Source organism: Aquila chrysaetos, chromosome 11, assembly GCF_900496995.4.
Source record: "Aquila chrysaetos chrysaetos chromosome 11, bAquChr1.4, whole genome shotgun sequence".
NCBI classification, from domain to species: Eukaryota; Metazoa; Chordata; class Aves; order Accipitriformes; family Accipitridae; genus Aquila; species Aquila chrysaetos.
Window position 1 is genome coordinate 11,756,284 of NC_044014.1, and position 27,559 is coordinate 11,783,842.

A 27,559-nucleotide genomic window follows, 5' to 3' on the forward strand; every position below is an offset into this window, starting at 1 on the left:
TGACAATTAATAGTAACTACAGAGTGAACTGCTAAGATGTGTTCACTTCAACTTCAGCACCAGACGACGGCAATCACTCACAATCTGTACAGCAGGACCTACTTGGTAAGAATCACAACTTCTAGAAATTATATTTAAGAGCAAACATTCTGGCCTCCTGCTTCCTTCTTACCCCCCAAACTATCTTTTATTCATTTTGATTTTTAATCGATCCCCTGGGAAGCTAGAAGCATGTTGTTGCTGGGACAATTGCCCACCAATGTATATGCTTTATAATTCTCTTTATTAAAATCTTTCTTTTTAAGAAACACAAATTGAAACACTTTGCAATCAGTTACACAGATCAGTTAATACTGGTGACAGTTCCTACATAATTAAACAAGTACTAACAAATTCCAACTGTTTACAAGCCAAAACTTAAATTAACAAGATTATATAAGCTCAATAAATAGTACATCTGGTCCAGTTCAAGTATAATTCAACAAATCACAGCCTTAATCCTTAGAGAATAGAAAAACCCTGAATATAACTAGCCTAACACTAATTTAGTGTTAAAGCCAATATGAAACTTTGTCTGATCTTATGGGGCAAATGTTTAATTCTTTAATTTTTACGTCAGAAAAAGTAAGTTGCAGATTGACATTAAAGACTATTTGAGATCAATAGAGATTTCACAAAGAGGAAGAACATAGTCCCTACTAAAAAAGTGCAATCTTTGGTTGAGATGTGTTGAAATGGTTTGTATATATTAAGGAAGCTCCTTTTTAAATATCAGTATTTGTTTGGCTAGACCTGAGCCTGCTTTGTGCTCTCTCTCTCTCTCTATATATATGTATTAATAAACAGCGTGGATTATAGTGATGATGAATTATGCCAACTAAAAAAAAGTCAAGATTTTAAATATAATACACCAAAAGAAACAACACTTTTTTACACAAGCTGAGAAAGGCAAGCGGCTGCCTACAGTGGCCTTCTTCCTCAGCAGAATAGGTAGTAGAGAGAAGTTGAGGAGTTGAGTGCCTGTCAGCATTGCATGATGGCCTGTTGGAGAGGGAAGGAGATTACCTCTGAGTTCTGAAAGTGCATCAGGCTGAAAACTGATGATAGGGATCATTAGGAGCTAGTTGAGACTTGGGATTGCTTTTAACTGCTTTCAAATGTTGAGTTTTAGGGGGAGAAAGGACCTTCTCAGAAGGGGAACTGCCCATATGGCCATACCCAGGGTTTTGCAGATTGCTGCTGTGTCAGGACAGAGCCCAAAGGGAGGGGGCGTCCAAACCACCTCTACAAATGTCTGGGTCTGATCACGTCTGCGGGGCTGGGCACTGCACCTGCGTCACTCACCTAAGTCATCCACCTCCAGAAGAGGAAACTACATAGGGCAGAGATGCCATCTGGAGCCTCTTCCTTCCTCAGTGGCAAGAAAGGGCCTGTACCCATCACCCAAACAAGGTGTCTGGAGCCAGGACAGCTCCTGGTGAGCCTCAGTAAAGACTCCGGCCAGCCTTTGGAGCCCTAATGGAGACTGAATCTTAAGCGGTCGGGGACTCAAGGATACCAAAGCCCACTCTCTTAAAAGGGATTTTGCGTGTCTAATGCAACGGGCCAGGAAAAAAAGAGGAGGTTAAATATGCAAGCTGTGAATAATGGGAGTGAACCTGGTTCAGAACCAGAGGAGGGGGAAAGTAGTTTGAATCATCTCCCGTAAATCCAAAAATAAGCCCCTGGGTAAACACTCATTTTAATTATTCTTCTTCTGCCAGTCAAAATCTCATGGTTACCTACTGCTTTCCCTGCCTGCCTGTATCCACCTGTTGTCTGTTTTCAGAAAGTCTGATTTAAAGCTCTTTGGCCTGGGAAAGTCTTTGTTGTGGATTTGTGCCGTGCCTATAATAAAGGCAGTGGACCTGTAGCTTCTACTGCAATACAAATAAAGAGTAATAACAGTGATACTTTTCTCATTTGAGGTTACCTGGGGATAAAGTTGCTGGAGGCATATGACTTTGATATACAGTCAGCTATGTCTCACATCCAATTAAGCTTAACCACATGGTTTAACAAGCTCCCATTAGGCCGGTGAGAGCCCCAGCTTGATAGCAGGGTTAGCTTCAAAGATTTGATGCTTGCATTTGTAGTGATTTCCTTCCCTTGTGCTCAGATTGTGCTGAAGGGCATGAAGGGAACTTCATATTCAGATGGTACATGACCAGCTTGAGAGCTGTGCTTTAGAAGACAATTGCACAATCTTTACTGCCATTTTCGTAATCTTACAGCTTGCAATACAAGCTCTTGCCCTAACAGCTCTGTGCTCAAATTTCACTGCAATGTGAAAAACAATCAAAGAAAAACCCAACCCTTGAAGGAAAAATACCTGGTTTGCAATATTATTATTTTTTTTCCATAGGGAAAAACAAAACAGAAAAAAAGCTGTTTTAAATGACAGATGGACCCAAGTCTTAACATACTTCAAGTCTGGACAAAGGAGGATTTAGCCTGCAATGTTTTTCATTTCCCCTTGTCTTTTGGATAGGCCATGTCTGAATCTGGGATGCAAAGAATCCCTCAACTTGCAAGAAGCAGGAATTCCAAATATGAAATCTGAACCCACCTCTGGTAAGAACGAGTGGAAAGCATAGGCTATGAAATGGAACAGGGCTTCAGGCAACAACACCAGGCATCTCTGAGACACACTGCCTGGCTACAGGGTACTTCAGAGAACGAGCATGGCTGCTGGCACAAGACATAATGGAACGAATACTTTGGTGGAAGCAGTTTTGGCCATTTAGCCACTTTGCAATATTTTGTGACACCCATGTCATTCTTAGGGATGGCTGGTACCTTCTGGGAAACTATTTCCTCTGCACAACATCTAAACAGGACATCCAGCACCGGCAATTTTTACAGAACATACTGTGACAAATATTAGAGTCAGGCAAAGAATGGAAATTCGTCTCCAAATCCCCATCTGTCGAGATTGCATGGAGCATTTTATAAAAGCATAACTCTGGGATCAATTCTGGCAATGGTTTGCATACATATTCACTGTACTACACAAAGCCCTATTGAAATGAACCAGAAACTTGTACAGTGCATTTCAAAGGGACTTTGCAAAATACTAAGCAACAACTGTGCAGAAACAATAGCTCATAATAATGCCAGAGCTGCTGGTGCATCCTGTGTTCTCAGTGCAGCATTCTGTGAGCCATCAGTTGTTGTATTCGCCTTTAAAAATTCAGGGAAATAAAATACAAAAACAATATTAAAAGTCTGGCATCTTTCCATGAAAACCAGGAAAATTCAACGTTGCCAAGCTGAGGAAAAGCAAGCTTGAAAGAAAACAAAAAGACCCCAAAAGCAAGGATCTTGAATAAAATGTCTAAAAGAGACATGGTCCGAACATATGGCGCTTTAAAAAGCCTCTCGTGAGAGTTTCAAGTCTGTAAGACTCAAAGTTGGCACCCTTTAGACTTATCAAAAAGAAGAGTTCCAAACACAACGGTACCTGGAGAGCATCCTGATCACACCATGGAAAATGCTGAAAACCAGAGCAGGTTAGCTGTCAGCATGTGTATTCAAATTGCTCTCGCTGTGCCGGGTTCAGGCTATACGGTCCCTGGGACAGACTGTGGCTCCCTCTGCATTCGTACAACACAGTCAGTGCTTAATACAAACATTTTATCATTTCACCAAGCTCTAAGACACATGGAGGTGGACGCTGATGGGGTTTATGTTATGCCATCTACTGACTAGTTTTAGCACAATGGCTTTAGATGTCCTATGCAAATTCTACTTCTCAGTGGGGCAAGGAGTGAAATGGCTGAAGATATTTTAAGCAACATTAAAGCCTATTTATAGTCACATCTCCTTTCCTTCCAATGACCACTGGAGGATGCTGAGTGCTTCTAAATATTCCACCTGACCTCATGTGTCACATCAGAATTAAAACTTCAAGAATCCCTGAGAATTCTGATTTAATCTAGGAAACCACTCCCAGCACGCAGAGTGTGAGAAAGAATTGCTCCACTTCTTAACAGATATGCCAGCATTGCTTCACCGTGGGAAACAGTTTCAGGCATTTTGGTTTTTAATGGCACTCTGGGCATAGATGCATGGAACATGCTCTTTATTTCCCCTCCTCTGTACAGTGCAAATTGACAGTTATATCATAGAAATAAAAAAAAATAAAGTATCAGCATTCACTCATTTTAGCTCTTCCAGTTCACCCGCATCATAGTTTTTTCTTTGCAAAGTGAGGAACAATGCCAGTGTCATCCTGAGGCAGATGGCTGCCTTCTTCCTTCATTTTCAGGCTCTCTTCTGCAAGCTGGGATAGATACTTCTGCAATCACATAAAAAACAAAGCATCGTTACCAAAACTGAAAATATCCAACATGAGATGCTTTATGCCTTTTCAGAGCTCTCACACTCTGCCAGCATCTCAAAAGCGAAGAAAGCACATAGACGCCCCATTTTGGTGACAATTCAAGCCAGGAAATATAGCTGTGTCAGGCAAACTACCTGCACACGTGGAGAGCCCCAGGAGTTCAGTGATTTACTCTGTGCCACAAGGGGAACTGGTGACAGAACCAGGAGGACCATGACCCCCCGTCAGTCTGTGTAACTAGACCTCACCTTTTCTCCTTGAGAACTCTCTACTCCCATATGCTATAGGTCAGGAATTGAATCACTGAGTCAACTGAATTATGCTAGTATAAGACTGGTGTGTCAGAAAATAGATGCAGTTTCTGAGTCACAATTTAAAGCAAATCTATTACATTTTCAGCATGTCCAGTTCAGAGATATACCTTTTGCACAAGAACATTTGTTTTAAGGGAATAATCAAACTCAATAATAATGAACACAATTTAGCAGTCTGGCTAGAGTATTTACATTTATTGTGTTTTTCTAAGATAAAGCCTTTCAGTGCTTTAAGTACTCAGCGTGATTTAAAAATACAGACATGGCCAGTGAGGCTTTCAGCCTTTTGGCAGTGCTCTTGGTAGGCAGAGCTGCACACAAAATGGATGATGAAGTGCTGTAGGTCTGGAAATGGTGCTCAAAGTATTTATTCAAGGTCAACAGACCTGGAAATGGATGGAAAGAAGCTTCTTCAGCAGCAGCTAGTCTAGAGATACGCATGGGAAATTCCCACATGATAATGTAGAGACGTTCTTATTAATGACTTACAACACATGCAAGAATAACTGTCCTGCATATTATTAGGATCATAAAACTCTCTTTTCTAGCTGACTATTCATTCTGGTTTGTTTTGAAAAGAACATCTCGCATCACTGCAAAATTTTATCTAATTGCGAGATCCCCCCAGAGTACAGTTTACCCTTAGGCATCCATGGGGCAGAGGTGAAATGAGAAATGGATGTAAAAAAACTAAGGGCTGTGTTAGGACTGCCAGGTTGTCTCACATAAATACAAGTTTTGGATGTAAGAGGTACATCTGAAGGGGACTCAGTAATGGTAATGAATGGGCATATACCTGTGACAAAACGACAACTGCACCCTTCTTGCTCTGAATATAGGGATTTGGCTGTGGAACTTACACAACTCTCTCTTGATCCCTGGGTACAAAATTCCATGTGGCAGAAAGCCAGAGTAAATGTTACAGTAGTATACAGAGATATAGGGTCCATAAAGGCTGGGAGAAGTGATCCGTACACCATGAACTTTAATAAATCACTAACGTTTGTCATTGGATCAGATAACCCATGCATTTTTGGTTTTTAATGATTACCCACCAAAATAAGACTGAGGTTTATCCACCACCTTTAGCTGATGTTGTCAGCTATCTTGACAACCACAAACACCAGTTTTGAAGTTCACAGGCCAGACATTCAGATTAATTTATAGCAAAATAACAGTCAAGGAAGAAGTATTTTTTCATTTAAATATGAGTTTTGAGGAATACTACATAAAGCCAGTGGAAAACAGGATAAAAAGCTGCAGAGTTGTCAAGGTAGCTTACAACAGATGAATCTGAAAGCTTTTTGTGGTAGTGGTGGGAGGGATGGCCAAATGATGGATTTTTTGGACATGGAAAATGAAGTGGATCTGTAAATGTAAATATCACCTGGGAAAATAATTTATTAAGCTGAAGAGAATGGAAAATTACAAAAAGTCTGCAAGGCTGACAAAGAAACAGTTGAATTTTTTTCAGTGTTTGCTGTTCTTCAAGGGGTACCATACTCAGATGAAGTTGACTATTTTACTTCAAGACAAAATCATCATCATCTAAGCAAGGCTTTTCAAAGAAAACTGGTAAACAAACTGTTTAGTTTTGCATTCAAATCCAAACACTGAACATGTATTTTGGATGTGGCTCCAAGGAGATCACATGAAAGACAACAAGTAGCAAATCAACTATAAAAGACTTATAGCCATGAGAGCATTTGGGACAATGTCGTTGTCATAGGACAATGGTAATTGTCATGTAGGCAAGACAACAGAAAGACAGTCTGCAGCAGCAGTCCCATAGTTTCACATACAGTAAGAGTTAGAGTCCATAATTTTTATGTTGGTGGATACACTTATTAAATTGCATCATCATAGGAGAAGACTGACATTTCTTGCAGGGTGCATAAATAAGCATTATTGCAACTAAAAGGGTTCTGGTAGAGAACAATTACTTAAAATTCGCTGAGTTTCCATTTGAGTGGGCAAAAGTTGGATGAGACATTTATTTCCTCCATTTAGTAAGATAAGAGATATGGCTCGACAGAACAGTCTGTTTTCATTACCATATTTGATGGACTTAACTTTAACAGCTTTTGTGGTCTTTGTTCTTTTATCTCAAGTCAGTGTTAGGTATCTACACAGTGCTCATGGGAAATGTCTTAACGGGGAGAAAAAGAGGGTTTTTTTCACACTGACTCAGTTTTAGTTGGACCTTTTTTCCTATGACTTTAACAAAATTACTTAGAAAACGAAAAAAATCCCTCTTCTTTCCATGGGACCAGTTGCCAGGGGCAGGGGCTGGAGTTGGAATCTTTGGTTTAGCACAAGTTTCTTTGGGACAGACTCACATGAGATACATAGCCTGCACCGAGTGGTGCCACCTCTGGTGAATCCCTCTGGATTTTTTTGTATGAAGCAAAAAAAGGCATGCAAACTGGGCACCTGTTTTTCAAGCTTACACTTGAAGGATCCTTTATAAGCAAGCATCACAGCTCTGCAGGCACAGTCTTTGAAAGCCAGAGGCCTTTGTATGATTACAGCTAGGTAACTTCAGGAGAGTCAAGAAGAAAATTCTCCCAGAGACATTATTTGACTCTGAGTGTCGCTAGAAAAGCCAATGCCTACTAGCCAGCTAGGGAAAGATAGTGTTAATTGAAGAGAAGCAGAGCTAGCATTTACTATGGGCAGAGGGAAGGAACAGAGAAAGAAGGAGCAGCTTTGCTTTGCTCTTTCATGACTTTTGCTAAGAGTATGCGAATGCCAACAAAAGTGTCTTCTGCAGCGTACACACCCTGCACACAGGCAGGGACTCGAGATGAGAGGTAATGCTACCTCCTCTGAGGAGTCCTCAGCAAAGGGCAGTTAATGCTCATGCTGTCATGACTGATACATCAACTGTGCATCTGAAAAATGATAAAGGTAGGGTCTTTTAATTGAACTGCAAGCACCTGTGGTCTCTGTGTGCTGTTATCAAGTGCTGATACGCTTATGGTATATTCTTATGGAAACCATACAAGTAATGACATGCTTCTGCATATCCTTATAGAAATTATTCAGCAGTGGTGTTCTGCGTGGCTGATCTGCCATGCTGTTCTGTAGCACAGGGAGGTGATTTCAGCAGGTCACAGGAAATGCCTTGGAGAGCCTGTGCGTCACAAAGTACTGCGTGCTGAAACATGCTGCAGAAATTCAGGCTAATGCAAAAATAAGTCTGGCAACATTATTAAACAAGTGGCATGTTTAATGCTCCTGAAATTAAGAAATAAGAAAGGCTGCTGCTGGGCTGACTCCCAGTGACAGAAACATCTGGGACCCTCAAGAACAGATAATTAAAGATCTGAGTTGCAAGCTGTGCTAGTGACAAGGACCAAATTCAGATGAGAATATCAAATTATCACCTGGCCCCATTTTACTTATGATCCAGAAGTTGATTTCAAGGATCTGAGAGTGAGAAATTAGTGGGCTAACATCTGGAACTACTGAAGAGTTTTGCTTATCTAAATTTCACTTCATCTGAATTCTGTCCACAGAATAAAACCTAATTTTTTGTAGCATCATCTGTCTTAACACATAATCTACCCCATGAGCTGGTTGTTAGCTAGCTTCAACTGTGTTTTTACCTGAAGATTTTTGTAGTGAACAGTACTTCTGCAGTGACTTGTCTTTGCTGTCTCTTCATTTGTGTAGAAGAGTCCACAGAGCTTGCAGTAAAACCCAGTTCTAGGCACCACAAATTCCACACCTATTGAGAAATTCTGAATTACATTAAAATGTCAGTTGAAACCCTTCCCCTCCACAATAAACTTGTTTTCAAAGAAAAAAATTGCTGTTTAGTTAAATGGCATAGATATGAAGACTGAATCCTGGATTCACTTCTCTGATTTCCCTAACTTTGCAATACTGAGCTGCAGTTTAAAATCCTGTGCATTGCAAATAGACCTTCCACTTCTCTCAGCTATTATACATATTTAAAAATGTACCTTCCTGCGCATAATATTGACTGGAAACTTCACTGTGTAACCTCAAGGGCTAGAATAGCAATAGTACTTATTAGCAGTAAATTCATGCTTAAGTTACACAGATTGCTCTTTAGGATGTACTTCTTCCAGGTGTTTTACTCATGATCAGTGTTTACACAGTAAAACCAGTACTTTTGCTTTTACTGAAAGTATAAGCAATACTTTTATGACAAAGACTTTTACATTACAAAGTATTTTTCATATATATTCCATATATAGTCCAAAGGAACTTATTTCATCTCATCAACATTAACAGCTATCTTTTGCCATTCATCTTGAATGAAATTAGCAATGATCTATAATCGAAAGCCTGTTTCTTTCAACAGCTACCCCTCTGTCATATACCCTGTGCCTTCACCCTCCTCACATCCGTTCTGAAAAATAAACATAGCAAGTAGCCTTAAAGTGACATCTTGTTGTAAGCTCTAGGTATTGCAGTGGGCAGCACTGCAGGCTGAGGGCAGCCTGGGCATCTGAACGTACCCAGGGGAATGCTGAGTTCAGTGAAGACGTCCTCTTGTTCCCAGCCTGGCGGAGAGTGCCTTCTTTTAGACTCTACCTCCGGGTATTCCAGAGATCTCATTTCCAGGTACCTAGAATTTGCTTAACAAATGAATAAATGTATTGAATGAAAATAGTTTATTAGTTTAAAGAGACGTTTGTAAACTTCTTGGGAACACTTTCTGGGTGGATCTATAAATGAAGTAAAATCTGGAAAAAATGCTTTTCCATTCAAATCAGAGGACCACTCAGTGCAACTCCAACAGCTGCACTACACTGTGCAGCACCCCTGTTTCTCCCAGTAGACCATTCTTCTATTTCTAATTTCACATCCATTATGTTTTTTTCTTTTCATATTTTAATCTCCAAATAGATCTATAACATTATACATGCCTCTGGCACAAGCATGGTCCGACTGCAGCTCTGTAACCACATATGGTACTGCATGACCAGTGATGGAGCTGGGCTAACACAGGCTGCTGAGAAAGAGGGGGACAGCAGGACCTGCTGAGAGTAAATCCCCAAACTGTCTAAGGAGCTGTGTGGGCAGAGCAAACCTTCCTCTGGTAGGACCCCTGCAGCATCATTGTCATCTTCTCCCCAGAGCCACTCTTTTCCCATCCTCAGCTCTCCAAGGGGTAGTTTCTGCTTTATGGCTCTTGGCCACTTGAAGATTTTGGTTCCTGGCCAGTAGGGATGGATTGGTTAGTCCCTGCTAACTGACATTAATGGGCACAGGTAGGAGATTCAAGGTATAGAAAACAGTGGATTGATTTGCTGAGGCAGATAAAGCCAGTCAAAAGAACAGATGCTCTCCCTTCCCAGCGTGTGAATTGCTTTTGTTTAAAAAAGAGAAAACTTGTTATCCAAGAGCAACAGAATTACAGATAAACTGGTCTGATTCCTATTCTTCAGTTCTTACGTCAAAGAACTCGTTCCCTTACACTGACAAAATCCTATTGCATTGCAAATTTCACCTAGATAAGGGATATATTTTCTCATAAAACAAATATATTTTTGCCCAAACCAAACCCTTCTTGCTTTTCAAGTCTGTAGTTCAAAGATCTGCTGTTTCTGGCCATGAGAATGAATTTTTCTTCATTGTTTTAAATATGTCTATTACATGATTTAAAAGAAAATAATATAAAATCCTGACTAGTCAGCTTTCAAGTTAACTTTAAGCCCATCCCACGTTTCCAAATCTGCAACAGAGATCCTGGAAAACTTGCAAGCTTCAGTTAGCTCTTCTTAAGACACCCAGGAGCTTTGTAGCAACTTAAGTCCCACTTAAGTTGATTTCTGGGCTTCTGAGCTGGCAGCTGCATTGGCAGAGAGCCTAGAGCCTTGCACTGCAGATCCCAGATATCAAGTCCATGCTAGGGACCTGGGAAGCACAAGCTCCCCTGGAGCTTCCAGGCTCCCTGCTGGCAAGTTGGAAGCTGAGATGCTGAAAACACCGAAGTAACTATGCTCTTGGGATACCCCTCTCTTTCGTCAGCTGGCTGCCCGTGAAGTGGGCAGCCCAGGGGGGCCAACCTTGCCATCCCCAGCCCCAAATATGCAAAGCCTGGCAAGGTGTCCTCAGGCCAAACATGTTAAGTATTGAAAACTGAGCAAGTTTCAAATCTGTCATGGAGGAAGAAGTTAGTTCAAAACAAGACATTCACATTAAATGTTCCGGCATTTTTCTGGTGGAAAATTGCACCCTCAAAAATATTCCATCAACTTCTGTTCACAACCCCTTCTCCATCACATGGGCTCCGGTAGCAACAAAAAAGAACATTCCTGGCCAATATGGTCTATGTTGTTTCCCATTTCACCTCATTATATACAGCCCATTTGCTCAAGTTTCACTTGAAAGCGTGATGAGGAACTGAACTCACTTTCAGACATTCAAGACCCTTTTTTTCCTGACAGCTAAAATATTAATAGGCAGCTATGATTACATTTATTGGCATTATCTCACAGCATGTCCTATCAGTTATATTAAAGACAGCATGCAGCAGATAACAGGAGATGTTAAGGCAAGTCCTGACAAAAGGCACATATTTGCGTGAACACGGACTGAGAAGTAACAATCTATGGATGATTTCCATGTTACTAAGGCTTCAGTATGTTGTGTAGGAATACCCACCTTGTCCAGGAGCCAGCCAGACATTACAGATGCTTTTCTGTTGACCTTCAGAGACTGTCACTCATTTCATTGACAATTCAAAATAAATTTAGCAGGGCACTGAACGAGTTCAGCTAAACTCATGTGAACCTTGACATGACAATTATAGAAGCTTATGCCTTTCAGAAAGCTTGCAAGCTGCTTATCATATTTCCTTTACACTATTCAGCTAAGAGCCTCTAATGGTTTAGCTTGGCGAAAGGCACTGGGGTTCTTTTACTGAGCCGCTCCTAGGACAAGTCTTGATACTATTAGCAACATTTATTCTTGTTAGCAATAAATTTCAGTCTAATGTCAGAGAAAACATGCAAGGCTTTCTGTGGGCTGAAAAGAAAAAAAACAGTAGTTACCCTTGGCCTCTGGACACTCTTGGCTTCCATGTCTTGTTTCCTCACTAGCGTTTTTAACAAGCATTTCCATAACTTCTCTGCTCTCAGCTCCTTGTGATCCCATCTGTTTGTAATCATCTATAAATGTATCAGGGAGCTGGAGAGTCTCTTCTTTCAGAGCAACAGAAGATATATGGTGATCTTCGGGCTCTAAATGAGTGTCAGAGCTCTTATCGATTTTTCCTTCCTTCTGTTGGGGATCAGACTCCTTAGCAGATAGGTCTTCTTGCAATTCCTCTGGCTTCTGCTCAGGGTCCAGATTTAGGCTTGATGCTTCAGTTACAGCATCATCATTATCATCATCCTCCTCATCATCCTGACAGCCGCTAGAAGCTACACTGCCCTTTGCTGATCTGAAGTTTGTTTCTAAAGCTTTATGGGCAAATTTGTCTTCACTCCTGATTAAGTGGCTGTGATCATTTTTCAGTTCTAACATAGTTGACATACAGGGACACACTTCTGGAGCGGTTTTATTTTTTTGATCAACTGGTACTATTTCTTCAAGCTCAGTTATATCAGGCTCCATAATTAAATCATCTTCTCCCACTTCATCTACTGTCACCAATTCCTCCATGTTAGCAGGATACCAGGTCTCACCTTCTATCTCACTTCCACTCTCCCAGTCTCGGTCCTGTCACAAAGATGCAAAACATTTGAGAGATCAGTGATTACAGATCATCACTGTTAAAAAGTGGGCTTTGAACAATAGTAACCAGGAAGAACTTTGATCTGGCCATGCCTAACCCCTCTTGTATTTTAGTTTCAAAGAACGGTATGCCTTGGTGTTGTGATTTTAAACCTTATGCACAAGGACAAGCAATCTCTTTTTAATTATCACATAAACTTCACTTTGTAGAGATTCTGTAACTGCCTTGGGGATTACAGTCTCTCCAGTCTCCTGCTTCTTACTATTCTGTAGCAGTAGAACAAAGCACAACTTGTTATACTTTATTACACAACTGACGCTACTATGTGATCCCCAAGGAAAACAATCTCTCCCCTTCCTCTACCTCCATCCCAGGGTGGCGAGAAATAGGCAGCACAATGAGAACATACTGAACCCCAGTCTAGCCACTGTGGCTTTCACTTTGCTGGACTAGGTCCTTTAAATTCCTACGGTGACTGAGAAAACATGGCTACCTTCTGCAGTCATTTACTTCCACCAGCACGAGCCCTCTGCCAGGGACTGTGTTGGCAGAGATTGGCCTAGACCTTAAGAAAAATCAGTTTTACAGTTATACTCCAAGGTACGTAATCTGAAATACCTCATACGTGCAGTTATAGACATAGAACTCAGACACTAATATTGGACTTCAGAAGTATTAGAATGATAAGGTATATGTTACTTTTAAGACACACTTGCAGCTTAGATTTCAACTCCCAGACTCATCGTGTACACATAATCTATTAATAATCTGGATTCTCCTCCTGTTTGGCCATTCCCACACTTCCCCTCCTAGAATCCTAAAACAGCACGAAAACTCTGGGAGTTGACACTGTTCTTGCCAGGAGATCAGTTTTCTACAGCAACAGATATCAATAGCTTCCATATCTGACCATCAACCCATGACCCTACAGATATGAAGCTGGAGAAATTCCAAGGACATTGCTGTCCCCAACTGCGATGATGCAGTAGGGGTGCTGTAAAGACATTATTTAATTAAAACCAGAAACAATCAGAAGAGGCTACTATCTACAGTCCATTTAAGGCCAATGTTCTGAAAAGTTTTCATCATTAGTCCCCTCCTTCTCCACTTACTGACCGCATCTCCTATTTTTGGGCACGGTTCACAAAGTTACACAGTTCACTTGGGCATACGTTACTTATGGCTGCCAGTGCCAAGGGCTATGCATGTGAAGCAATGTACATCGGCAAAGAGCAACTAAAAAAAGTTCTGGAGACTTCAGGAAAAGCTATCCCTTAAAGCAGAGGTCAAGAAAAGGCAAGTTAATTTAGACATCCCCCTTCTACAACCCCTTTACATGCCTTTCCATGGGGGTTTAATATTTCAGTTGGGAGAACGTGCTACCAAACCTGGGTTTTCACTCATTTTGTCGTGGAAGCTGCACCAACAACATGTCACCAACCTTCTCTTTTCTTGTGTTTTCCAGAATCTCTCCAGATTCTTTTCTTTGTTTATCAGCTGAAGGTGAGCTCTTCTCTGGAACTTGCTCCTCTTTTCCAAGCTAAAATAAATACAACATATATATGTATAGCAACACACAGTGGTGCTCTAGTATGTTTCTATTCTGGGTTTAGGGAAGCAAAGTCATTCACAAGGTCACATTCTTTATTTCTAAAGTTTATGCAAGTCAACTAGGCTGTGGGAAAAGACCCAACAATTGGATTCCATTAGCAAAGCTGCACAAATAAGAATTAAGAAAAAGAAATTTAAACAAAATTAGAGATTTGTAATTTATATCATGGAATTGGCTAGAAGACAGGTGGGGGAGAATGTGAATTCATTAAAATTTCCAGCCTCCACTCCTCTGTTCTCTATCCACATCTGTTACATTGGCTCAGACATGGTAAGGAGAGCAGCAGTGTTAAAACTCTGCAAAAGACCTCAACTGTTTTGTTTATTGATGTAGGATCAGCTGAGAATGCAACTGCTTGCACAGCTCATACTTTAGAAGAACAAAACCACAGTACTACCTGGCATTTGGTAAAAGAGGGGCAAAGCAAAAGTGTGAGTTCAAGACATTCAAACCTACTTCTTCCTTTTAAAATAAATTATTAGCAGTAGTTCCTGGAGAGGCATGCCTTTAACAAAGCCACTTTAAAGTAACTTGAAAAACACACAGAGGAGTGTGCAACACTGGGGATTTAGGATGCTGTCTGACATTTCTCTCTGACATCTCCTCCCAAGCAACCGTCCATCACACTGAAATACCAGCCAAAGCAGAAAGATGACAAAAGGTGGTACAGACAGATATCTATGGCATGAGGTAGTGTTCCTGCCTGTTACAGAGACTGGCTGAGTTACAAGATCTAGAGATTTCCATCAACCTTGCCCCCACATGAGAAGAATGAACACATGGTCAACTAAAAACAACCAAAGATGGCCCTGGCAGGACAAAGTCACAAGCTAGAGATGGACCCCTGGTCAGCAAAGCAGCTCTGCAGCCTCCTGCGCCAGCATCCCCGGGGGTGGATGACGACAGTGTATCCCCAGGGGGGACTGGGGGAGGCAAGGTGGCCAAGAGCCAGTAACAAGATCCCCATAGGGTGGGGATATGAGCATGGGCTGTACTGGGACTGAGCGAATGAGGCATCTTGATCTGTTCCCTCTTCACTTTTTCCCAGGGGAGAATCAAACCCACAAATGCTGCCACTTTACTGACTGGTAGTATGTCTCCAGAGATCCCATAATTTTACAGGTGAGCTGATTCAGTGGTTCTGCCACAGGAGGAGATTCCTGCCAGCACATTGAAGGGAGTGGTGTGAATTATCCCTGCCACAGCTGAGGGTAGGGACATATGATTAATAGAAACCAACTGCTCTGTTGAGTTGACCAAAAAGAAAATGTTCCTCATTAAAAGTTCATTCCCCATTTTAGCACTAGAACAACCAGTTCCCTGGATTGTCCTACAAATATTGCGTATCCCTGTAAAATTCCACTTAATTCCCAGATAACTCAATCCACATCACAGGCAGAGGAAAGAGGTGATGGAGGCAGAGACAGCAGCTATGGGGTATTCTGCACAGAAGAGAGAGCAGTAGGGCAATCGCCCCTGCACACACAACGTGCATGCAAACAGCAGATTGTCACTTGGTTTTGTTTTCAGTTGTCTGTCCCCTTCACCTCACTGGTTACCCAGAGGTTCTGTGCTTGACACAGAAAGACAACACCCATGTACCCAACACCGCAACAGTGTAATAGATCTGCATGATCTGGGCAAAGATGTAAACAAGATGACCTCCCAAGATCTTCTCTAGGACTATATTCCCTGATTTTACCATGGCAAAACATTGCATGTCACCAGTACCACACCCACACAGCTGATCTAAAATATTTCAGAAAATATATTACTTTAGCATTTACCACCTTCTTACATACAGTTTGAGATCTCTATTTACCTCATTCTCGGGAGGTTTGGTTTCCTTCACATCACTGCCTTCAGCAGCAGCATGTTCCTCTTGGTCTTTTTCAGCCTTCTTCACCTTATTCTTATCACTTTGTTTTTGCCTGGAGGCCTCAGACGCTTTGCTGTGCTTCTGTTCAGCTGCCTCCTCCCTGGCAGCATCCTCGCTGTAAGAATGCCTGCGTTCCCTTAACTTTGCCTCCTCCTTTCTCTTAGATCTCCCAGGTAAATCCTGCAGCTGCCTCTGAAACTTGTCAGATTTTGACTTAGAGGTTTTTCGGTAATAGTCATCTTCCCTGCTCTTGTAGCCAGATAAAGGGTGAAGGGAGCCAGGGGAACCACTCCTTAAATACTTTTCTCTGTGCCCTCTGCCTCCTTCAATCCGTTCATCCAAATCAAACTTGTCCAGCTGTCGGGAATAATGTTTCCTCTCGTGTACCCACGTGTCAGTCCTGTCCCTCTTCTCATCCCCATTCTCTCGCCATTCTCTGCTGTCTCTTTCCTCTTCCCGTCGAGAATACGGGGACTGATCCCACGACTCTCTCCCATTTCCCCAGTCGGTCCTGCTGGTCCCCATTGGGCTGTGGGGTGAACTGCAGGAAGTAAAGCTGGGAGTGTGGGATCGGGGCGACAGGGAACGGCTTATGGGGCTGCGAGAGCGGGGCCTCTCCGTGCCATACCTGCTGCAGAGGGAAAAGACAGCTGTAACTGGCTGACCCACTGTGGTCTACCATGTTCTTGCACACTGGAAACACACGGGGACTGCCCTGGCACCTGCGAACCTGAGACCCCAGGCCTTTCACAGACATGCACTGCGCAGCTGCAAACACAGTGAACAGGAGAAAAGGCAGTGTCATATCCACACAGCTTAACTAAATCCCCACAGATCTGTCAAGAATATATTCATTCATTCTTAAAAGTGTCTCATAGGGGTTTAGCATTAAAAGCTTATAATATGTTAATACCTTTACAATGACCCTGAAGTCTGTATCCTTAATACTCATTCATCTAAGGCATCACTGAGACAAAAGTGACAAGGATCACCTGTTTAAAGGAGATGTTTTAGGACCGTGATTCCTCTCCATTTTTGCTGGAAGGTCCAGAAGTGAGGCAGATCAGAAATATACCCAAATATGTTTTAATCTGAACCGGCTTCTTCCCGCTAGGTCTTGCAGCACCCCCAGCCTTTACGGTTTTCACTCAAGGGGGAGGAGAGGGGAACAGCTTCATTTGTGTGTTCTTCACATGGCAGGCATATTTTTTGAGTCATCATCATCAGTAGGAAAGAGTTCATTTATTTTCATAACATGCACAGTTTCAATCTGATCTCACTATATAGGCTCTGTACCTACTATTGTACCGACTTTTATTTTTACGGTGATTTGAAGTGAAATCCAAATTAAGAAAGCAAATGAGATAAGAGGGGGAAGCACGCAGATAATTTTTTTTCTACCTGCAGGTTTACAGACTTATCCAGATCCCAGTTTCAAACTGTGGAGAAACTTTACCTGTCCACTTCACGGAGCAGGTCCCTCTCCCTCTGCGAGTGGATGTCCTGGATGATAGCAGCCACGTTCTTACCTGGTTTCTAAATAAGACAGACACTGTTTAGCATGCTGCACTAGTCTCCAAGCTAATATAGGTCATTTGCCCTTCAAGAAACAGCATCCATGCATCATTCAATTATACTACTACTAAGAAATATTTGGTTTCAGTGTTGTGGTTACCGTCTTTTCTGCAGCTGGTATCTCAATAACAGGATCAAAGCAGTAAAATGATACAAATGGAAAATTTGCTCCATTCTGTTGTAGCACTGTCTCCTCATACTTGGCTGCTCTAACAGGCTCTGAAAACTAGCTTGTCCTTCCCTGTTACACATTCACTACCAAGTATTTTCTAGGAAATGGATGTAAAAGGAAAACAAACCAGACAATTTTTCTAATATCTGAATTAAATGTGTATAGCAGCCTATCTCTGATCCTCTAGGAATGAACTGCCTTCTCTTCATCTCAGAGTTTAGCTCATTCTGGAGTATAGCTCTAAAAGACTATGTTCAGACACAAGAGCTTCAGAAAAGCTAAGTGCAAGAAAGATGTGTACTGGGAGTGTTGATTACTTGAGATTCAAGATCATTTACAAAAGATGCACTATTCCAGGCTGGAGTGCATGCAATTTGTCAAACACTTGGAGCATGCACAGCTGAGCAACATAATCATGCAGGAACTCAGAGCAGTTTGTAGTGCTAAATAGCTCATGCATATTCCCCCTTCCATGTTGCACTTTTGTTTGTTTTTAACAAAGAGAAAGGGCTTTTGCTCGTGCAGAGAAAAATAATTCCAGGACTTGAAAAACTGCCACTGGAGAAGCTGAAAATCTTCCTGAAATCTAGGCAGGCTACCACACTCTCCTGCGTAATTCCTGTTCCACCTCTATGTTACGATGCACGGTCTCCACCACCTCATATCTGAACTCCTCACCGTACCACACTAAGAAAGACTGCCCTGGTTTATGAACTTTTGGCAACTCCTTTAAGTCTCCTTAAACTATTATACACACACAGGAGAGAAAAAGACTTTTCCAAAGGTCAAACCAAGCCATCTGAGTTACTTGTTTTCCCTCAAGGCTCATAAAAGGCCCCTTAACCTCTTGGAACGGTACAGAGTTATTTTATAAAATAACTTTGTGCTGTGTTAGATAATACAATATGAAGCTTTTCAGCTCTGCATTGCCTGTTCCAGTCCAAGTCTCCATAAAAAAAAATACTCTCTTAGGATTATACATGGCAGTACATAAGCTTCCATAAATATGCTTACGAGAGCACTGATTTTTGGACATCCCTCAGGCGTCCACATACATCATCAGTGTCACACACTCTACAGAAAGTCCAAAGATTATTGCTCTGTTCTGACTCTATGTAAAAAAAAAATAAAAATCTTGCTTTTCAATTTAGGTCATTCACAAGAAAGAAAGAAAAAGCAAGCAGTGTGATGTTTAACCCTGCCATCGCTGCGTGGTACAGAGACTGTACTACGGCTCAAGCATGCAAGCAGTGAAAAGCATTGCTTCAGGCTTAATGCCTGACTGAAAGGATAGGACCATCTTATTTTTGCTGACATGTTGTATCCTACACATGGCTGTGTTTTAGACCTTTGTTAGACCAAGCAATGTGGGGAGCCTGCTCAGAAGGAAGCTCAGAAGGGATTTTTGAAACAATGGTATGAGAGGACCAGAGAAAATGGAATCTCTTCCAAGAGTTAAAATTTAGAACAAGAGCAAGCAGCTAAGTATAAAAGACTGTTAACATACATTCATTAATTTATCTTTCTTAATTTCTTTTTCCATAATATTAAAGCATTAATTAAAAATCAGTAATCAGCAAAGATTTTTAGATGTATTCTCCAGGACGTGCCATGGAAACTCAGGAAATCTAACCAGGAATGACTATCTTACCTTCAGCTGCAATTCCTTGTATCTTTTAGACATCCTAATAAGTAACTTGTCATCATTTATCATAGCAGGTTTTTCTTTGTAGTACTGCACCATGGCTTGTGCTGCTTCACTGTAAGCCATTTCCAGAAAGGCCTAGCACAAATGGGGAGAGCTTTAAAATCTACTACATAATTAAAAATATGAAGTATAAGAGAGAAAAGGCAGCACAATAATTTTCATTTGGATTCTTCTCATGCAAAATGTCTTGATAGTACAGACTAGGTAGCTTTCCAGCCCTGGTGCTGAAATAGTAACAGTCCATTGCTCAGCCTCCTTTAAACTTCAAATAATGATTTCAACCCAGCTATTAAAGCCGATATGTCACCTTAGAAGCCAGTTTAGTTAGAAAATAAATGACTGGAATCTAATCTTTCTCAATATATGAAAACATCTCCTTTCCCTCGTTTCCTCACTGGTGCTTCTACACTGTGATCAAGCTGCTGACAGGATGCAGAACTGCAACGCTGCAGCATGCACTGCTCCCGAGATTGTCAGCTGTGTCTTGCAGAATTGCAAGGAATCCAGATAAAAGCAGAACATCAGAGCATGAGCAGCCAGAACAAAGCCCAAAAAGAGTTTAAAAAACCTGAATGATGTTAACTAGCACTTTTATTTACATGAAAATTGCATTTGATGTGACTCCAGTTTAACTGGTCAAAGAGTATACTCACAGCTGTGTAATGACTTCATTTTGAAACATTACAATCTCAAAGATTGCCCACCAGCATGGATTCTACATCCATCTGTATTGTCTGCTGCAGGTATGTGAGAAGATTTTCTAGTCTTCCCAGCCTACCGCTAGTAGACTTAAGCTACTTAAGGCAGACTTAAGCTACCTTGAAGAAAGAGCTCTACTACAATCCAGTACAGATTAAAAGCGAGTGAGTGAGATGTCAGTGTCCCCTGTAAGAGCATAGCCTTCCTTTAGCATGTGCACACCAGATCACCCAGCACAGCCATGGCCTGGGGGCTCTGCCTCCAGCCTGTAACTGTAATTACACCATTGCAGGATCTGCCTCTGCTGTAACAACAGTTCAGCAAACACTGTAAGACAGCTGAATCAGACTAGAGTGCAAGTCATTCTTCAATGCCCAGTTCACTTCTATGAGTAGCAGTAAAAAAGCAATAAAAACCTCCCAAACAGAACAAGAAGAGTCTGAAAGTAATCCTAGCAAATGGCTGAGAGAAGGTGGCCAAGTTATTCACTTCAAAAAAAAAATTTTTTTTTAATACAGTTTTACAACACTTCTTCATTGAGATTTCTGGGTTTTTTTAACAACAGCTATGAGGCAGTGGTCATGTTTATGCCATCATCTCATTCTGCGAACACCAATTTTTTTTTTCCTTTAAGAGCAGGCTTCATCTATTTAATTACAAAATATTTCTATTACAAAAAAAGAGATTTTCCCCAAAGACTCTGTCTTCATAACAATATGTCTTTATGCCAATAGATGTCAATACCGGTGACCCCAAATGCACAATACCTGATTAGTGGATTTCATGAGGATATAGTTGGTGACCTTCCCAAATGGGAGGCCCAGGTTAATGACATCATTCTCTGTGCAGCTTCCCTCGGGGAGGTTGCAGATGTGAACAACTCGACCCAGTGTAGATTTCCTCTGGGGAAACTGGGGAAAAAAAAAACTCAAAACGATGTTTTTATCTGGGATATTCCATCCACTAGATAAGACCTTACATTTCTGCAAAAAATGAAATGTTCTGTTCTGCGTGCCTGTTATTAAGGACAAATATTCGTCTTTAAAACCTTGTATTTTAACATCCTGGTTTAGAAATACAAATGGGAAGGGAAATGTTTAACTGCAGTGCAGCTTGCAATGGAGTCTCCATTCCTGGACATTACAAAGTCCAGAGAGGATTTCTAGAAGAGATGCTCTCCTTCAAACAGGATTAACAATATTGCTGCAAAAGCTAACTTGCCACTTCAAACCTTACAGACTCCAGGGCTTCAGCTCCCTGGCATGTCACAGCAGAGGGCTGGGCTGCCACGGGCGCAGGCCACTGCACTGTACTTAGCACCAGCAAGAGTTTGGAGGCTACTCGGTGTTTGGAGACGGAGGGTGCCCCTGCTATGGGGAGGTCTTAGCCCCTCCTGACGAGCTCCCTGCAAGTAATGCACAAAAAATTAGTATTTTCAAGTATTCCATAAACGCCCATTTACGTGGTCCTGGTGGTGCCTGGAAATTGAAACAGATGCTCACTGCAGTCCCTGCCGAATTTATGGATGTTAGAAATCAGTTTAGGTGACTAGAGAGGTGTTCAGGATAGCAGGGACTGAATTTAAATCCTCCTTCTGCCCAGGTGGAACAGACTGGGCTGGGGGTAAAAGTGACCCTATTTAACTTGTGAGAGGACACAGAGCTGTACCTCAGGCTGGAAAACCTACTACTTTCCCCTCTCATTGCAACAACATGCAGTAGGAGGGACTTATCCCCTGGGGGCATAGTGACCACTGGACACACGGAGAGGCAGAGCTCCCAAATTGGGCTGGCACGGGCACACGGCACCGGTGCGGTAACAGCTTCCCAAGAGTGGAAGTCTATTTTGGAGTGCTGGGGCAGTTCCCAAAGAGCCGCCCGTCTCCCTGACATGGAAAGCAGGCTCTACACTCCTTGTGCAAAAAGGCATCAGGGTATACTCAGAGAGGAACATAATTTACCCCAGCTAATGAGACGCAAAACATCGCTCACACAGGATTAAGACTTCCCAGATTACTTCCTCGTTTATGACCTCTGCTGTTAGGATTTTACTGAAGAAGTAACTCTACCTTCAGTTAAAATTGTGCCATTCAAGGGAAGATGCAAATCATGTAATCTTGTGGGATCAAGTTCACCGGATCCATCACAAATGTTTGGCTTGTCAGCAAGTTCACAAGTTACAGAGCTAATGTTATCTTGTTTACACCTTCATCCCATTACCTTCCCTCCCGGCTTCACCACTTAGCCATTTGCGTATTTTTGCTGCAGCAAGACCCTGTATTATACAGTGGTCTGCTGTTTAGCTTGCATCTTACAGAGCCTGCCCAGGTGCCTAAGGTAACTCAAAGAAGTGCCAAAGTCCACAAGTGAGGTATTTTCTCTAGCATAAAAACAACAGAAGACCTGATCCTGAAAAAGATGAAGCAACTCAACTCCACTTGAATAGAAAAGGAAGTGATGTCTACATGCATCTGGCAAGGCAGCCTGTAGTGCACAACAGAAGAATACAACTACAGCTAGTAGAGGAAAAGGAACTTTCCTGACAGCAAATGCAGTCCCAGTGTAGGAACAATGTAGGAACACCCCAGGTCACCTGGCACCTTCTGTTGGTTTTGTTAGATGTTAAGAGATGGTATTGTAAGAGTCTGTGGGACTAGAAAGACTTAGCTGTTCCCCATGTAGGCTCCAGAGCCTGTGTTCAGACACGCACTCAGCAGTACATTAAATCAAACGACTGTAAGATGTTACCACCTCCCCACAATTGGCAATGGCTTAAATTAAAATGCTATGCCATAAATCTGCTGTAATTCATGATTAAGAAGTGGTCACATACCCATACCAGAAGTCGATGGGCTGTACCAAGCAATAATCTTGTCAGCTGATTGAAGCTAAATTGGATCCATTCATTAAATAGAGCTGTAAATCACAGCCAGAAAAGGAATATACACCTTCCATATCCACAGCCAGGAAGTTAGAGGAGCTGTTGTGTGTCAAGTGTTGAATGTAATTTTCAGTAAGACTCTGAGTTAGCTTTCTTTGCAACTGACATCTACAAGGGATTACCAATGCAGCTGGACAACTACTACAAAAATAATTTGATGCACAGCAGTGAAATGTACCACATACCATTTGCCGTATTATTTCACCCATCCAATTTGTTTATTTTTTATTACAGCTTTTTTTTTCAATTTTTTTTGTTTCTTGCTTTTCAAATTCTTTATCCCTTTCTTGAGCTTCGCATTAACCTTTTCTAAAGATAATAAGAAATTGACAGTCCCATCCCTCCAGTGCTAATGGCTCTCCATGCCCGAGTGAAGACTTCTAGCACTGTATTTGCCTTTTGAAGAGGGATAGAGTTATTTGCAGATGGATAGCACAGAGCAAGCCCTTCCAGAAATCTGAACACTTTGTTTATGATTACATGCAGGGTCAAGTATAACCTCCCACTGCTCAGTTAAATGGCAGCAGCTTAGCTGAAAGTGAATACTACCGTTGCAGAGTGAATGACAGCTGGCAAACTCAATCTTAACACCTCTAATATAGCTCCCTGTCCACCTGATGAGCTTCTGAAGAAAAAGAGGATTTACAGTGTCCAGGAAAAATCAAAGTTGTTGTTTCTTTTATCTCTCATAGGACTGCAGGTCATTCAGAAGGAGGACTTCTGCAGGCAGCTTAAATGATAAATAGTGACAGATTCTAAGGAGAAATGATACTGGTATTAGCAGCAATTTCATTTGTTGTGAGGCTGACAGACATGATGAAAAGGAACATTCCTCTGCACCCGCTGCTACTCCACCTCTGACCTTGGAGGCAGCTGTCATGAACAGCTCTGCTCTTTGCTCCTCTGCACACACAGTGTCTGTGACAGGCAGAAGCTAAAACCCCTTCAAATAACCTCTTGCACAGCACAACCACACAGTAGAAAGTTGGTTGGATTAAACAAATCTGGGTGACGTTTCTGTGAGCAATGCCTGATGCGAACTGGAGTGGCACAGGGACACAACTCAGCCTGGCTTACCAGAGTGTCTGAGACCACATCAGGATATATACACAAAAGCCAACAAGATGAAAAGTTGAACCCCTGGATTACTGCTGCCATTCCGTGAACACCCTAACATGAGTCCTTGATGTCTCCAGCTTTAATCATAGCTTTCTGATATATGTTGAGCTTCATTTTAACCCTACAACTTTGTATGTCCAGTATGTATATAATTTGCTTTTATTTGCCTTTTTTTTTCCTTGGGTTTTATTTCCTTTTAAAATCTTTCTCCTTTGTCAGTGCAAGAACCACTTTTAACGTTATCCTTTTTTTTCTGGCATTTTTTGATTATTGGACTAGGAAGTCAAGTGCGCATTAGAGCATTACAACTGGGGACCTGTGTTGAATGCTGGGGGGGGGGGGCTAATAAACCTAAACTATGGAAGGCTGTACACCAAAGCAAACTTGCTGAAAGGCTACCAGTGGCAGCAGATGATGTAAATAGTACACTAAAATAAACTAAGAAAAAGTTAGTCCAGTATAACAAATTGATCTGGGACCTCCAGGCGAGTAATGGTTAGCGAAGCTGCAGCCACTACCTTTGCCACTATTGCTACCTGGGAGAAGGACCCCAGCATGGGAGAGGCAGAGAGCAATTGCTACAAATAAGTAACTGGAGAGATGGAAAGCTGCTTGCTGGGATCAGTACTCAGAACTAATCCAAATCTTCATTCCAAGCTGAAGCTGACCTTCCTGGGTCGAAAAGACTCAGAAAATGGGAAAAAAAGTCAGTGAGATACACACAGAACCATTTACGCCCCTTCCCAAATCTGACAAGCAAACAACTTTTAGCACTGGAATAAAAAACTACAATCAAGTTCTGATTTGGCCAAAATTAAAAGCATAAAAGAGCTGCAGGGAAGTCAAAATAACAGACTGAATATTCAGATTATTGTCTAAAAGGAAGCCTTCATGGTTTTAATTCCAGTAAGCAGAAGTGGCTCCTACAAGAATCTCAACATGGAGATCAATTTGCGTAGGTACTCACTCTTACCCCTGATGGAAGAGAAGAAAATGTAGGACCTGGCTGGCCAAAGGATCTTGCTGACGTAGTGATAAAAGATGCGCCGACATTTGGTGGATAATCTAAATAATGGATTACACACATTTCATGAAAATCTTGACTTACATTAATTACATTAGTGTGCTCAGTAAGCAATGCTCCATTTACATAGTAATTAATTTCGTAGTCTCTACACCAAAATACACACTGTTTTGTTGTACTGTGAAAACAAGTCATTGTTTGAAAGAAAAATAAATTCATACTTTGAAAAGCACAGTATTGGCTTTTAGCCTTTCTGTGCACAACCTCTAAAAAGCTTTCCTTGGAAACTTGTATCAGATTTCATTTAAAACGCCCGCTTTTCCCCAGAGACTGACTTCCCTTTCAATTAAAAAAAAATGTTTTTAACTATTGCACATACAACCATTCACCTTCGATACTAGATGGATTGAAAACTGCTGCATTATTTGGTGATAAATGCAATGCTCCATCTGCTGAGCTTAACACACACCGGATACCAGTGCTGGAAAAGAAAGAAAAGAACTTTAGGAGCGTGCGTATGTGCCATAAATATTAAAGCATAATTATTAGACAGTAAATTCCCGGTGTAAAGCCACTGAAGTAAGGGATGCTCTGTTAGAAATTCAGTTGGAAGAGTGTCTCTAAAATAATACTTACTTATCTGAAAAAGCCATACATTTTTGGATGTGAAGACTTCCCTTAATGTGCTGATCCCAGTCCTACGTTGAAACAAAGACATGATGAGCATAGGAAAAATCCTGAGACAAATTTAAAAGAGATTGCTTCTCCATTCAGTTTACCTTATTCTAAAAACAATACTGAGATGCTGAAGATCAAACTGTGTGATGCTGGAGCCAAGCGCACCTTCACCCTGTGCAATTACTGATTCGTTATTTGTAGGTTAAATTATCAGTTGCTTTACAAAAGGAGAGCTTCTCTGTATTAGTTTTTAAATCCAGTATATTTCTATTAATTCAGTTACTTCACTCTAGCTCAGGAGCTCATCCTTCAAGGTGCTGAGCACCCTCAACTCCTGCAATGTCCATAAAGAAGGTGCTGTCCTGGTTTCGGCTGGGATAGAGTTAATTTTCTTTCTAGTGGCTGGTATAGTGTTATGTTTTGGATTTAGTATGAGAAGAATGTTGAGAACACACTGATGTTTTCAGTTGTTGCTAAGAAGTGTTTATACGAAGTCAAGCATTTTTCAGCTTCTCGTGCCCAGCCAGCGAGAAAGCTGGAGGGGCACAAGAAGTCAGGAGGGGGCACAGCCAGGACAGCTGGCCCAAACTGGCCAAAGGGGTATTCCAGACCATGTGACGTCATGCCCAGTATATAAACTGGGGGGAGTTGGCCTGGGGGGCATCACTGTTCAGGAACTAACTGGGCATCAGTTGGCGAGTGGTGAGCAATTGCATTGTACATCATTGTTTTGTATATCCCAATTTTTTCATTGTTATTATTGTCATTCTATTATTGTTATTATTATCATTATTATGTTCTTCCTTTCTGTTCTATTAAACTGTTCTTATCTCAACCCAAGAGTTTTACTTTCCCCTCCCCCTCCCCGATTCTCTCCCCATCCCACTGGGTGGCGGGGAAGCGAGCGAGCGGCTGCGTGGTGCTTAGTTGCTGGCTGGGGTTAAACAACGACAGGTGCTCAGCACACAGAGCAGCCAGGACAGCGCTTATTCATTTCAATAGATGAGTAAAATTTGTTAAAGTACATTTAGCTATTTACAGTTCTATGATCCAAATGAGGCGGTGTGTTAAACACCAACAAACAGATCAACTGAAACTCACTGTAATGACATTTCCCCTGCCCTTTTTAAATGTTTAATGAAAAAAGAAATGCCCAGCATGCCCTAGGCAGGGGCTACTTCAGACCAGCCCTGCAGCTGCAGTAATCACAGCAAACCATTTTGCAAGCAGCTCCTCAAAGAGTAAAAGGGAAACATGAAAGAGCAAATATATCCAAATACCCCAAAGCCCTGGGGTGTGTAAGTATCAGGTACTATTTAATTTGCTGGCCATCTTCCCTCCTGTATAAATGTTGTCGCAATGTTTTTGTCAGGCCACTGTCAGCGTGAAAACACATGCCTTCGCAGTGAGATGCCAGTCCTGCGATGCGATGGAAAAGGTCGTGAGGACTTGTTGAGCAAGGCTCACCAGGATGCCAGAACAACCCCAGCCAAGCCCACGAATGGCCGTGGGGCTCAGAGGGCCAAGTAAGGGGCCTTTTCCAGACCTGACCTACATAACGTGACCCAGCACGGAGGCTCTCTGGGCAACTGGGAAGCTGCTTCTTGAGGGTGAGGTTGAATTTGGAGCTCCCTCGGCAGTATGAATAGAGAAGCGGGACTGTGGTTGACACCACACGTGCTGAGCGGCTTCTTTCTTCCAGGCCAACGTTGCTGGGGACCCTGAGTCCTAAATT

At 41.8% G+C, this 27,559-nt stretch overlaps 1 protein-coding gene across 3 annotated transcripts in view; it reads right to left on the bottom strand.

The window, feature by feature from the left end:
* Window positions 1–264: 264 nt before the first annotated feature.
* RBM20 (RNA binding motif protein 20) overlaps window positions 265–27,559 on the bottom strand; it is a 108,943-nt gene continuing 81,648 nt past the window's right edge. Inside the window, exons 3-14 of one of the 3 annotated variants that reach the window (XM_030030464.1) lie at window positions 25,783–25,844; window positions 25,536–25,627; window positions 25,096–25,187; window positions 20,831–20,974; window positions 19,308–19,439; window positions 17,366–17,445; window positions 15,853–16,537; window positions 13,860–13,958; window positions 11,733–12,402; window positions 9,192–9,311; window positions 8,310–8,431; window positions 265–4,339 (exon numbers count right to left, since the gene is read on the bottom strand). In XM_030030464.1, coding sequence (XP_029886324.1) covers window positions 4,229–4,339; window positions 8,310–8,431; window positions 9,192–9,311; window positions 11,733–12,402; window positions 13,860–13,958; window positions 15,853–16,537; window positions 17,366–17,445; window positions 19,308–19,439; window positions 20,831–20,974; window positions 25,096–25,187; window positions 25,536–25,627; window positions 25,783–25,844 — 2,409 coding nt within the window. In that variant the 3' untranslated portion in view covers window positions 265–4,228. Of the gene's footprint in view, window positions 4,340–8,309; window positions 8,432–9,191; window positions 9,312–11,732; window positions 12,403–13,859; window positions 13,959–15,852; window positions 16,541–17,365; window positions 17,446–19,307; window positions 19,440–20,830; window positions 20,975–25,095; window positions 25,188–25,535; window positions 25,628–25,782; window positions 25,845–27,559 lie in introns of all 3 variants that reach the window. The other 2 variants (XM_030030465.1, XM_030030466.1) reach the window with 2 other exon arrangements.